We start from the raw sequence: 14,024 nt of genomic DNA on the forward strand, positions 1-14,024 counted from the left end.
ATTTCGAAATTTCTCCTTAGACCTTTTTAAAGAGCTTAAAAAACAAATAATTTAGTATATAAAAGTATTTTTGTTCAATTATTAGTAACGGAGAAAATTAAAAAAATTGTAAATTTAAAATTCCCATGTTATTCTTATGGAGAATATTGTCAAATGTTGTAGTTTGCTTGTTTATGAATATATTTTGATCAAACTTGGCAAATTTATTTATTTTGTACTAAGCTATCAATATTTTACTCAAAAACACACTTTATTAGTTTCCTTGTAGCAGCAAACCTAGGTACTCGTTAAACCTAATATTATTAAAATATATTTAACTGAAAATCAATTCAGACAAATGGAAATTCGCTTAGTCGGCAGGTTTGCTGCGGCAGGGGTATTTTATTATTATAACAGTATACCACAAAAGGGTACTATATTTTGATAAATTGTTGGACAACAATACATTTTAATAAATGTCAAGAGCCACTAAATCCCAATAGTGCTCTGTCAAAGTTGATTTAAATCCATACAAAATGGTTTTTCCTGAAAACAATAAATATTCATATTTTGTGATCTAACTGGTCTACTTTATTTTTTGACTCGATATGTATTGCTACTATTTTGCACAGTTTGTATACAGTTGTAAAATATTTTAGTACTACATGAAAATCTCTATTCGTATCAAAATCGTTTTAAACACAATAGTAAAGTCACTTTCTTATTATAAAACTTTAATAAAAACTATGCAGTGTCTTAAAAACGTAACTGTAATTAATAAAAGTGTTTACCTTGTTATACTAAAAAAATTACAACATTAATAACCTATTACTACATCCTACTCTTTTCCAGTGTAGAAATTACATAAATGGGAAAGGAACAAAATGCATTACACCTCAATACATGTTAAAGAGTGTGCAAATTTAAAGTTGCCGTTTAACCTTGTTGTGGTGTAGTCACAAACTTCGTCAAGTTCTAACACTGTGGTACATTGTTACAACACAAGTAATTTGCATGGTAATGACAAAAACACTGTCCGTTTCTGTCCATATGTATAAAAACAATTTCTTTAAATTATTTGGTAATACTTTTAAAAACCTCAGTTTTTTAGGTATAAGGTATATAACTAATATTTAAGTTGTCATCATTTTAAACTAAAACTTTTATAGAATAGTACACGGTTCAAAAAAATTAAAAAAAATGCTCAAATAGTCGTATTCTGGTCGTTTATAAATATTTGTAGATGCAATAAATTGCAATCCCTGAGTATTAAGTGTTATCAAATTGCCAAAGATGAGCATCAAATTGATATTTTATGATTAATGGAGTCTTTGAAATATCTAATAGTACGCCTAATTAGTAAATTAGGGTAATTAGTACAAAATTTATTATTGGTTAGGGGCAATCATAAAATATGGACACCACAGCTTGAAATTTTTATTTTTACTACTCACCGAAAAGGTCCATTTTTACAAAAAGCTATGCATGTACGTGAATATTATACGTGCTATATAATATTCCTGAATAGCATTATTGATATAAATAACATTACAATCCTATTATAATTTTACGTAACCGCGCTGTCTATCTGTGTGCGTAATCGCATTTTCCCGCCGAACCTTAAAAACGAAAAGTTTTCTTGAAGTCTCTTGTTTTAGCATCATAAGATATGTATTAAAATGTATCGTTAGATAATAGTTGATTTGTTTAACACGGTACCTTAACCAATAATTTGTCATAAAATAATAGTTTTCAAGGACCACTATTATTTTTACATTTTAAATACTACTGTTTAGATGAAAATATATGTACTAAAGAGTTTTCTAGCGTTAGAAGTTTATACGTTGGTTTACCTGCCTTTAGCTATGCAAATGACGGGCTTATTTAGAAAGATTTATTTTAATGACTTAGTCCCTCACCGTTTGAGCTGCAAGATAATTCATTTTGGCCTCTAAAGTTGCAGTTATAATCTGCAGATTTAAATAATTTATCCAACTTTTAAATTAAAAAATCTAAGTTTTTCTGTATAAAATTTTGTTTTTGTTTCATAAATTATTTATACACTGTATTTCAAAAGATTCTTGAAAAACAAGATTATCATAATGTTTATTAAAGCTTTGAAATCACTTAACAAACTAAGAAATTCATAGAAGTAATAAACATACGTCTTATGTATAATGTAAGTAATATTTCGTGTATGACTTGATATTATAAATAGTATTTATGAATTTTAACGAAAAATTAATTCCGTCTCATAAATAATTTATTAGACCTAACAAGAAATATAAATTTATGACATATTATTCTACCGTTGTCATTGCTTCAAAAATAATCAAAACTAATGAACGAAAAATAAGTTATGTTCTTTCTAAAGTCTATAAACACAAATTAACCTCAATCTACTTTTCCGTTTGTAGCTTATTTTACTACTTTAAAATGTAAAATTCGAATCGTGAAATAATTACATAAAAAAACATTTCTGATTAGCGGGATTGAACTCGGGACGTATGGCTAGAAGGTCTCAAACTACCTGTGCCAACACACACTCATCAGTCAGCTTCTTAGCTTTTGTACATATCTGACATAAACATTGAAATATTCGACTCCAAAGATCAGTATTTGTGTTGTGTAAAGATTCTAACACATAATATATGCCCAATCTTTATTATAGATTGGACATTTTGCACTCACATACAAATGGACCCTCTCCTTACGGTTGTTACGGTAGAGAAACAAACAATAGATAAAAAACGCTTTCCAAACTTCTGTAGGACTGCTTTGATACATATTTTACAATAAACTAGTATTTCCTTTTATTATACTCGTCCTACGTGCAAAATATCAACTAGTGATAATGCATTACTGTGATATTTTATAAAATATACAATTCTAGAGCTTACTGTCATTTATTTGATTTCTTTAAATATCGATGGACCTCTATTTAAACGGCAAATTACAATTTACACCCACCCTGTAAAGTGTGTCTGTTATAATGGCATACTTGACCTACATGTACAGCTGATGGGGTTGTTGTCAACTATGTCATTAAGTAGTATATTGTTCACCATTGTTATTTTAGTAGTAGGGCGAGGTTGTCCATGAATTGCACCATAATTAATACGACTTTAAAAATACAATTCCATATCGTAAATTTAGAAACAATGACAATACCATTGATGTTCTTACATTTTTAAATGAAATAATATCTCATAGCCATAATTTTAAAATCTAACTAACTTTTAAACACCTAAATTTTGTTTCTTGTGCCTTACATCAATTGACTAAGTATTTAAGTAATGCCAAGTAACTTTGGAAATGTCAGAATTAGGATCAAACTATTCAAGTATTCAATTGCATGGGCGGACCTCGTTTGCGCTCTAATCCTCTGCCAGGTAGGAAGTTGATCTCGTTTGCGCTTCAAGCCCAGACGGGTCCACAGGTACCCCATCAGGCAAATCTTGTTTGCGCTTTTTGGCGGCATCTTTTGTAAAATATAACCTTTAGTACTAAATGCGGATTGTAATTCCTGCTCTATCGTATTAGTAGTTTGAGACACCTAACATACAGAGTCGAATGGGTCAGAGTTATGACTTGCTTTTTAATTGAATATCATACTCGATTGTGAACTATATTAAAAGCCTATATTAAAATTAAGTACTAGCCTAGTATTTTCTTTAGCTGTACTCTTTGTATTCTATTATGGGCTTATTAAAACATTACACATTTTTACTTTTTTTCCCTTTAGTGGTTGTCACTCTCTCCATCACTTCTAGCTGATAACTGTAAAACTTGGCCAAATACGCACTATATAAGTAGTTTTGAAGAATGTGTCATTATGGAATGCTAGTCTCAGCCAATCGTGAGCATGCTCTGAAGGGTAGAAAAGAATGCAGGCACAGGCGAGTGGCATATTTCAAAATATTTCAGCTGATCTGAATATGCACGGAGGGGTAGGAAAGAATGTATGCGATGGCGAGTGGCATATTTCAAAATATTTCAGCCGATCTGAGTATGCACGGAAGGATATAAAAGAATGTAGGTGAAGGCGAGTGGTGACTTATTTACAAATATTTATCCAGTGTGTAAGGGTTTATTTACAAATAGTTGTCTAGCAGGGAATACTGTCACGTTGGCTACCTGGCCCGAAGAAAGCGCAAACGAGATCGGGGATTAAGTGACCCTTGCTAATTCTTTTGGGGGTCCGGATTAGAGCGCAAAAGCAGTACGACCAATTGCATTTACTGTCAAGTTAATCTGTTGATACCCAAATCTGTTTATGACAGCCAATTTTTCATTATTATAATTCATAGATAAAGTTTTAAAATTTGTTTATCTTGTGTCAGTTATACTTTTTGCAACTCTAAGAACAACATAGTTGCCATTACAAGTAGGCCTAGTTTGTTTTACATAATATTCGAAAAAGTGTACGTAAATATTTTATTTATACATTGAATGCTTTATTATACCAGCAGCAAACGTCAATATTATTGTAGTAATTAATGTATCCATCAAGAAGACTAGTTTCGATAGCTGAGTAACATTGCGCCAAAGGCCGGAGGAACTAACTGTGTGACCAGCAGGATTAGAAAGGCTAAACGCTCAAATCAGCTGACATTAAAGTGGGTTAGGCAAATTTTAAGAAATACAAAACTAAACGTTTTTGAAATGAACGTAACATCTTCAAGGTTGCCACGTCTGGAAAGACACAAACGCTGTAACACACATACTACATGTGCTCATCAACAAATCTCAGACGAATACGCAAAGTGTTTTGTCTAGAAAGGATAACAAATGGTGATCGGAGGAGAGCAAAAGAAAGACTTGTTGATACATAATAAAGAAAAGGAAGTTTAGGCCTAACCATCTAAAACCTAAGAAAACCAAACAACAAAACATTTTCAGGCAATCCTTTGAACGTAACCTTTTCCAGGACGTAACCTTTTCCGGAACGGAAATGAAAAGAGAGGAAAGCCAAATTCGGAGGAGTAAGAAGAGAGAGATAAATCTAGGAAAATGAAAGAGCTGGGGAAAGAAAAAAAATACAAATTCGAGTGCTTCCATCCGAGTGGTTTCCTTAAAATTTAAATATGTTTTTTTTACTTCAAAATAATGTTTAATCAATAATCAGGAAGATGACGATACCACATACCTGTTTGGAAGCTAGATATCTATTGTATAGTTTGTTTTGTTTCAAAGTAGTATGTTTATGCATCAACAAACTGGCTCCAATGCGGCCTCCGTAATAGCCTTTAGACAAGATTAAATTTGGGCTCATATCCTCTTATCGGTAATTTGACCCAATATCTAGTTGTTTTCGAATCCTATTAGTTAAGTTAATCATACACCTCTAAAGTTGTAAGCTGAATGAGGAAATATATTAAAATTCAGTTAGACAAATAATTTCATAGCATAAATAATTTATGCTATGAGTAAACACTTGAGTGGCTTAGTAATTTTGTAGCTAATTTCGTATTTTATTAATGTTTATTTGAAACATGAATAAATAAAATTCTAATCTAAATAACAAAACGTGATGATAATACAAATAATCTGAAAAATATGACTAAAAACGTTGTTGATTGTTAAAATAATTTATTTTGCAATTAAAAAAAAAATAATGTTGTTAGGGAAAAAGTTTTAAAAAAGGCATTTTTGTAGGAAAGATTGTCTTTTGAGAACATCCTTTGAATACTATAAAGTACTCTTTCACTGTTAAGGTTGGTATTTTATGTCGCCGACGTTTCTTTTCCCTAAGCTTTTAAGCGATGGAAGCACATTAAAGCAGCTATTAAACTATATTTTAGAGCATAAAAACCTTCATCCTTTTAGAGTCCTAGACATCTTCTCTAAGCTTTTACGTTTTGGGTGAAACATTCAGAATTGACGCACATGAAACTGTTCAAAGCACAATGTGAACTTAAATAATACTATTAAATTTAAACAATACCATTAATTACAGGTCAGTGTTCAGGACGAGGCATTGGTGAGTAGGAAATCTGAGGTGTAATGAATATAATACATTTATTGAAAGGAAATTAGCAAATTAATAATGTGATTGTATTTGTTTATAGAAATAATTTTAACAAAATATTTTATACTTTTGTAAAAAGCCTCTTGCCCCTAAATGAAAGTGCGTCAAAAGAAATACCTCCTTTTCTGATGAATGAAAATATGATTCCCTATAAAAGGATGATAATCATATAATTTTATTAAATTAGCAAATAAGGTTCAATGAATAAACAAATTGTGAACTGCCAACCCATCTATGTAACCTATTGTCTTAAGAATGGGAATCGGTAAATCGAATACGAATCCTTGGCTGTTGTAAAATGTTGTCTATTGAATTATTCGTGGATGTAGATGACGTATTCTCAAAATAAAATAGCCTTCATTTTATAAAAAAATGTGAATTCACAACATAAACACAATAAAGCTATTATGTATCAAAGACCATAATTTGCTTAAAGACAATCCTTAGTTTGGCCATTATAATCGCCTTAGGTCAAAATTATATTTGGGTCTACAAACTATTTTAGATTAAATTTTACCTAAAACTGCTTTCGTATTAGGAAATTCAAATTTATTTATCACTAAAATAAGCTGATTGAACAAAACATTAAGATACAGTTAAAATTTTGAAGTTACGGAAATGTACAGGAAACCTAAAATATCCTATGAACAGATGTGTTATGTTGTTTTTTGCATACACTTGTAACATTGTAAAGCCATCAATTTAGTTGGTTAATATGAAACTATAATAATATTTTACGCAATTATTACCTTACGTACTACAGCTATGGATTTTCTAAATTTTCAAAGAGAATACATAAGGTACACAATTTTCACTTGTCGTTGGACCCTGACTTAAACGAATTCCTCTGACCAAATCTTTTTTATCAACTTATATCTCTTGGATATCATAGTATGGACAAGGACACTCAAGCAATGCTGCGAGTTAGTCAGAGATATCCGATTAAGCCCCCTTTGGATTGTGTCTACAACCCTAAGATGAAATCGGGAGTAGCTTGTATAAAACTCAATATCTTTTGTGAGAAAACATTTAGTTTGTTTTAAACGTAAAGTAAAAAAGACAAAATTTAATTATACATCATTACTGTTTTTAATGTAGCTTCTATATTTTACTTCATGACTTTGTCTGTACCTTAGTAATGTTGGAGTTGAAGTAGATGCATTTAAAGAAAAAAACATTATTTCAAAATCTGTGAAATGAGCTACAAATAGGAAACGATTTAAAATGTTCTGAAACAAGAAATCCTACAAACGCATACTTCCTTGAGAATAACAGAAAATTCCGATTTGTTTATAGCTTAGGTACAATGGAACTTATTCTAAATGTCGGACAAATTAGAAGAAGTGTTCTATTTTTACAACATGGAATTGAAATTCAAAAGATTACAAACTTCCAAAGCGTTAAAATTGATTATAGAGTGCAATTTTTAATAGTAAATGAATAAATGCTATGCATTATTGCATCGTTGTTGTATGCATTGTTCTTTTTATCAGGTACAAATCTTGTCTAAACCATAAACCGTACACAAAATAGAAAGCAATGTTAACTCACTGAGAATCGAATACCTCAGCAAACGAGTAACTTCTAGTTCTGATTAATTGTAACTTAGATTACCTGCTTCTGTTCCTTGCCTCTTTGTACTGAATGATCTAAGTTTGTTGTTAAGTGGTTGGATGGCTTTTTCATATTTCACTTAATGAAATAACAAATTACGTTTTTATTGAAAATACTCATTTCTGTCATGGAACCCTTTATTAACCTACATTATGATCGCACAATTCGCGCGGGCAACCTTAACCACCTTCGCACCACGGTCCGACCTCCGAAAAATACCGAGAAATATCTTTTGTCAGACTAGTAGCCGAACGGGATGGCAACGTCAACTTCCCCTCCCGCGCTCGGCTCCCCACTTGCCACTACAGCCCCTCACGCCCATGCTTCACGAAGAAACGCACGAACTCTACTTCCCTATAGGATTTCGCTAAAAATACAATTTCTCGTATCCAAGGAAACAAAATATCACATTTTCAACACACATACATTTTTTACACGGGACACAAAATGGAAAACACACAAGGAAACGTTAATATGAACCAAGAACAGAATCAAGGAGGACGCGAGGAAAGCAATAGGCCTAGAGAAAACAGACCTTGTGTTGTCGTGGTAGCTCACTTGAGAACCACATTGATTAGCGTCTTCTTTAGAACAATAATCAACCTAATTGAGGGACATCTTCAATGAGAAAGGTAAAGGTAATTACTCACTTCGATCTTTTATAAGGGGATGTTATCGAAAGTATATCATTTTTATTTACTTTGAAGGTATAATATATTCCGCTATAATACGGTAAAACGAAAATATTGCCATATTAACCATGTTATTGTTAAAATTTTCAAGCAACATTGTTATTTTTTATATCCAAGTAACTAATGATTTTTAGGTAGTAAATTAGTGTGGAGACAGAGTTCTTCTCGTAGCTACAATTTTAAAGGTTTTAGAGGTGACAAAGTTACCTTTGTTGTACATTCTTATACATTGATTATATTCCTTTTGTTAAATAATCGTAGGTAGATGGCTTGAGATAAGCTGACATGCTATAACAAGCATTTTGTTATGTTTTATGTTTCAACATGTTTCATGTTTCAGTAAAATGTAACGGAGATGGTGAAGTAAAAGCAAGACCTGCCAATCCTAACTGTCGCTATGACTTCACATAATCACTCAACTCTGAAGATGAAAAACATGGCAGCATAATTTAAAATTTGTGAAATTAAAGACAGTTTATTTTTATGAGCAACCTGGATAACTTCTTTGTAGCTATAACAACCTTTATGGTGGTAGTTAACGTTGTAAAATTAGTTGAGTGTAATAATAAGTTGCATTTAGGTCATGACTTCCGTTTTAAACAGATGGCCCTAACCAAAAACGTTTGATGATTGCAAAACAAAAGTGTAAAACTGCCTAGGCTTTGACTAATCCAATAGTCAATGGTAAGTTATAAGTGTGTGGTGCTCCTCAAGGCCTAAACAAATATTCAACACTGTAAAATAATTCCGAAATATATTTTTACCTTTACAAAACAGTGAGTTGGACACATAAGGAATTAAAATAATGAATTATGCTTCAGGGTGCATATGTATAGGTTGTTTAGTTTCTGTTGTCTGAAAAAAGTGAGTGGTTTTATTTAATTAAGCACAATGTCCGATTTTAAGATGCATCTCACAAAATATTTTTTTGAAACTCTAGCAGCAGATAATACAAATTTTATTAAATAGATATATGAGTATATGCACACCATAACTTAGGGTTTTCACTATTGGAAGAATTGAAAAGTTGTTTTTAAATGTTTAACCCTAATTAGATATGTTCTAATGTATTGTGCAACATGCAGATAATACTGTTAAAAACTCAATTAAACCAGAAATTACACCCATTTGCTGTGAACTAGAAACAAACATGCACAAATGACTGACAGCTGCGATGAAGAATGCAATTGTATGAAAACAACGTTTGTAAATATGAATGGAAGCTACTAAATGTTACACTGATGGTGTTATGTTTGTTCGGTTTATCTCATTAAACGTTTAAAAGCGTTCCTTTCAAACACAATGTTCAAAATTAATTTGTTAGTAACAGCCGTTAAAATTATATTATATTTTTTTTCTGTAAAAATAGTTCTCGTAATTGAAGTTGCATGACGTTCTTTTTAGTTCTTCGAAAGTTTAATAAAGTCAAGTACATATTTGATCAACCTGCAACCATTGCTGATGGAATATTTAAAATACGTTTTCTTATCAACAAAATATTGATCTCTGAGTAATTAATTAAAAGAAAATTGATAAACACAAAAAAATATTTGGGTTTAAGTCTTGGTCAGTTTTTGAATATGCGGTTAGAAAAAAACATTCAGGATCAAAATATAATAATATAAAATATAATAAGACACCTCGATGACCAATCAAAGGTCTACACCACTTACTAGTGCTTATTTTTAAAAATTCTCCTAAATTTTACTAAAAGCTATGTCTAGACTTTGGTATTTCATGCCCTTTAACTCAATTAAGGGTGTATGCAACCTAATGAACTTTGATTAAAGTTTTTCAAATACCCTTTTGAGTGCAAACAAGTTCCAAAAATATATATTCCATCTGTTTGAAGTTACAAGTGTAACTTCATTAGTTCGGTACGTCAGAGCTCAAAGAAAATTTAATTTTGTTTAGATTGATCTTCACAGAAGGAATATTCGATTTCAGCTTCTCTTTATACTTTAATAAAACCTTACGTTTGTTTCAAATTTTACAAAGTCAATGCATTTAAAAATACGAGTTATGCATTATATTCCTAGAGACAAGAAGTTAAGTATATGCACACATAGTTCTAGCACTAAAATATTATATTTTATACAGTTTAAATTATGGAACCCAGTCTCCTGATCTACTGTCTATCTGAGACAGGCCCGGTCCTTAACCATTGTCTAGGTTGTGCATTAATTGCGCCAAAGAGTTCCTTAGTTGCGCCAAGGCCTCAAAATGTCCCAAAAAATGTTCCTTATTTGCGCCAAGCCCAAGATAGGCAGGGGTGATTTGCCGGCAGAGGGAATTACCTTGTTTACGCGTTATCCTACAATATCCTTACGTAACCTAACCTAACCAAACTTAACTCAACCTAACCTACTCAATTATACAGCCAAAGAGGGCCGCCCCTTTTGGCTTAGTTAGGGAACGTATCATGTGGCTCTCTGCAATAGTTGGCGCAATCCAGGAATACCCGACTACCTAACTCAGGTCAGTTGGCGCAATTAATGCTCTCCTATCGTCCAATTCCCAGGTAAATCTAGGGTCAGGAGACAGATTCCATCATACAGACTATAGTACTTGTGATTTTTTCGTCTGAAACCTTGGATACGGGTTACATTGTTTTTTTTAATTTGTGCTTTGTTAGCTATAGTTTCATAAGACTAAAAAATATAATTTATTTTTTATTAAAAAAATTACAGTCTTAAATGTACAGAAATAGTAATAAAAACGTACCTGTACTAATTCAGTAATGAGTTAATTGTTTTAGCCGTTTCCCCCGTAACACCCTTAATATTATCTTTAACAGTATCTCAGATTTATCATACGTCTATTTTTTTTTATTCAGCCAAAGTTGAAAGTATATAATTAACTTTTGGTAATAGGATCTAAATTCAATGCAATACAGGGTCAAAATTAAACCTATAAGAATAGGAACCCAAATGTGATCTTGTTATAAGGCGATTATGACGACCGTACTTATGACGGTTTTTACGTAAGCCATATATAGTAATAATAACTAAGCTAAAACACAGAGTTTACGAACTAAAAATAGACGGAATACACTACTTTAAGTTCCTATAAGTTTTGAAAAAATAATTCCGAAAAAGCTATGGATTATGAAGAAATCAGTTGAAGCTATTTTATAGGAATGTTATAGTTTAGAACGTGTAAAATGAACCGTTTTAGGTGACACTGTCATTGAAACGTTTTTTACTCCTAACTTTATAAAACAAGCAGTTTTAAATTATAAGATTTAAACCTTTTTAGATACAGTTTTATCTCAAATATTATTTTTAAATATTCTCAAATAAACAGCAGAACACTACAAATTGTCTGCAACAAGAATAACAGAATTAATTTGGTAAGCATATACGCATATGAATGTAACTGTCACATAGTTATCAGGTAAATATATAAAAAGTAAAAATCTATTTTATAAAAAAAAAACAAATAAAAACATACTGGTTAATTTATTAGTACTAGCATATTTGGATCCAATATGCCAGGATTGCAAAAAAGACAATATGGGAAATTCCAATAATCCGATGAAGTTGTTGAGCGTGTGTAGAGATCTTAAAACCACAATTATGCTGAGGAATTTTCATAGCACAACTTGTTGATATTGATGACCATTTTCAAGGTGATATTATTTTATAATTCAAGTATATTGTTTTGTCATAAATAATAAACATATTATTTTGATGATATTTTATAATATACCTTATTTAATAATTTTTACCTAATTGTTACAATAATTATCATCAGGCCTACAGGATTTTTTATTTACATGGTTACAAAAAATAATTAACCTTAAATTTTGTTGCGTTCTTTTACAAACAGGGACCTGAATGGCCTAAGAGTTTTCAAATCAAATGTAGGTTTAGAACTGAAAATTATTAGTTATAAGTGAAATCCACTGTAGCGTCTAACAGGAAATTACGGATCTCCTACATCTTAATTCCCAAGAGATCAGATGACAGTTATTTATTTTATTTATCAAATTGACTGACTCTAACTTCTCAGAATCGGATATATGTGTCCCTCCTTTATGTATCTTGTTGAAAATGACTCGATGAAAGCAATCCGGGAATCAGATTATTTTAAACAGATAAAAAATCTATATCAGCTTCCAGTTACGTACAGTTTGCTGTAAAAGGTAAATTGTACAATATAAACCTAGGGTATTGCAGGGTAGACAACATTTAAATAAGCTGTGAGAATCTTAATAATTTTAGTACTTAAAATGATCGTTCTTGAACTTGGAATCGTGCATAACTGAAAATGTCACAAAAATATCAACACGTGAATAAAAAACTGCCGATTTTGGTGGAGGTAATGCTCAGCTTTGGATATGTAGCATTGGGCTTAGTTATAAGTACTCCAATTGCTGTTAGAAAAGATTTTCATTCTCATTACACTAGATCTAACTCTCTACTTGAAATTCCGCCCCATAGACTAAGTAAATGTGCCAGTAACCATTCAATCATGAGCTTAAAGTTATTCAATGTATTGCACTCTGAGTCAAGAGCATTGCCTGAGTTGGTTTTTAAGGATAGGCTATAAACAACTGGCTTGTTAAACATCCTTTTTATGTGATTAAAGAGTTTTTTGATGTAAAAGTTTTTAAGTTTGAATGTTTAGTTTATCTAGTAGCCTATATTCTCCACCCAGCCTACAGCCTTCTTTTTACTTTTACATTTTTACCTGTTATTGTCTGTGATATTAGCTTATTAATCTAGTCTGACTGGGTTACTGTGTAACCCTATTTTACCATAATACGTGACTATGTCTATTGCAAGATTGTTTTGCTTAAGGACAATAAAGGATTTCTTATTTATGATTTCTGATTCTGATTACTTCCCTTTATCATTCCTTTATACTCATGAAAGCCCTTTTTGCGAAAGAAAATGCCTAAAATTTATTCAAACTATACTAATTTACGCAAAGATTTAGTACTGAGTTATCAAATAACTCAATGCGACACTCACACGTTCTAAATCCATATCCTTTATATAACGCCCATAATGATCAATATTCCATGTAATGACATAGTTATTAACAGGTCCATCAGGTGATGTAGGTCAGGTATATCATTATCTCCGTCACATGGTACAGGATGGGGAATTATTTGGTATGCAAATTGCTAACTATGTTTTTATGGAGAATATTATGTTTTAGCAAAAGTCTAGATAACCTGAAATGTTTATATAGTTGTACTAATTCATAAGTTAAATTAAAGTACGAGTAGTTCAAAGTATAAAATAATCCTTATGAATTTCGCTAGGTCTTCGTGATAAGAAGTTGTGTATGATGTTTCTTTAACCAAAAGACATAACAAAACTACTTTACTTAGCCTAATCCATTGAGGGAAAACCAGGATATAAGGAGGTCAATTGATGAATGGCTTACTGTTAAAATAAATAATTCTAGTAAAATGATATGTATTCTATTATTAAATATCTCTATCGAATGTTTATAGTAAGTTAAATAGGTTTACAAAGTATAAATGGGTTTCGTAAGATGTATTGTACACACGAACTTTATGGCAGGTGTGTAAGCCATGGCCAAAACCAATCCAATAGCACAAATCACAATCTCTGTCAACAGTAAAACCTGGTCTCTACGTCTGTGTTTGACAATCTACAGAATTGCACTTCGGTTTGTCTTAAGGCCACTTCCATGTACACAGTTTCAATGAAACCTTCGACTGGAGATAT

The 14,024-nt window shown here is 31.4% G+C and overlaps 1 protein-coding gene across 1 annotated transcript in view; it reads left to right on the top strand.

Moving 5' to 3' along the window:
• The window catches only part of LOC128985544 (angiotensin-converting enzyme-like), a 69,144-nt gene extending 60,337 nt beyond the window's left edge, over window positions 1-8,807 (top strand). Inside the window, exon 14 of the mRNA XM_054405136.1 lies at window positions 8,657-8,807. Within this exon, the coding sequence (XP_054261111.1) occupies window positions 8,657-8,727 (71 nt within the window). The 3' untranslated portion in view covers window positions 8,728-8,807. The remainder of the gene's footprint in view (window positions 1-8,656) is intronic.
• The last annotated feature ends 5,217 nt before the right edge of the window (window positions 8,808-14,024 follow it).

The sequence above is a fragment of the Macrosteles quadrilineatus genome, unplaced genomic scaffold, assembly GCF_028750875.1.
Source record: "Macrosteles quadrilineatus isolate MER2022 unplaced genomic scaffold, UCM_ALF_1.0 Scaffold_2__2_contigs__length_208266976, whole genome shotgun sequence".
NCBI classification, from domain to species: Eukaryota; Metazoa; Arthropoda; class Insecta; order Hemiptera; family Cicadellidae; genus Macrosteles; species Macrosteles quadrilineatus.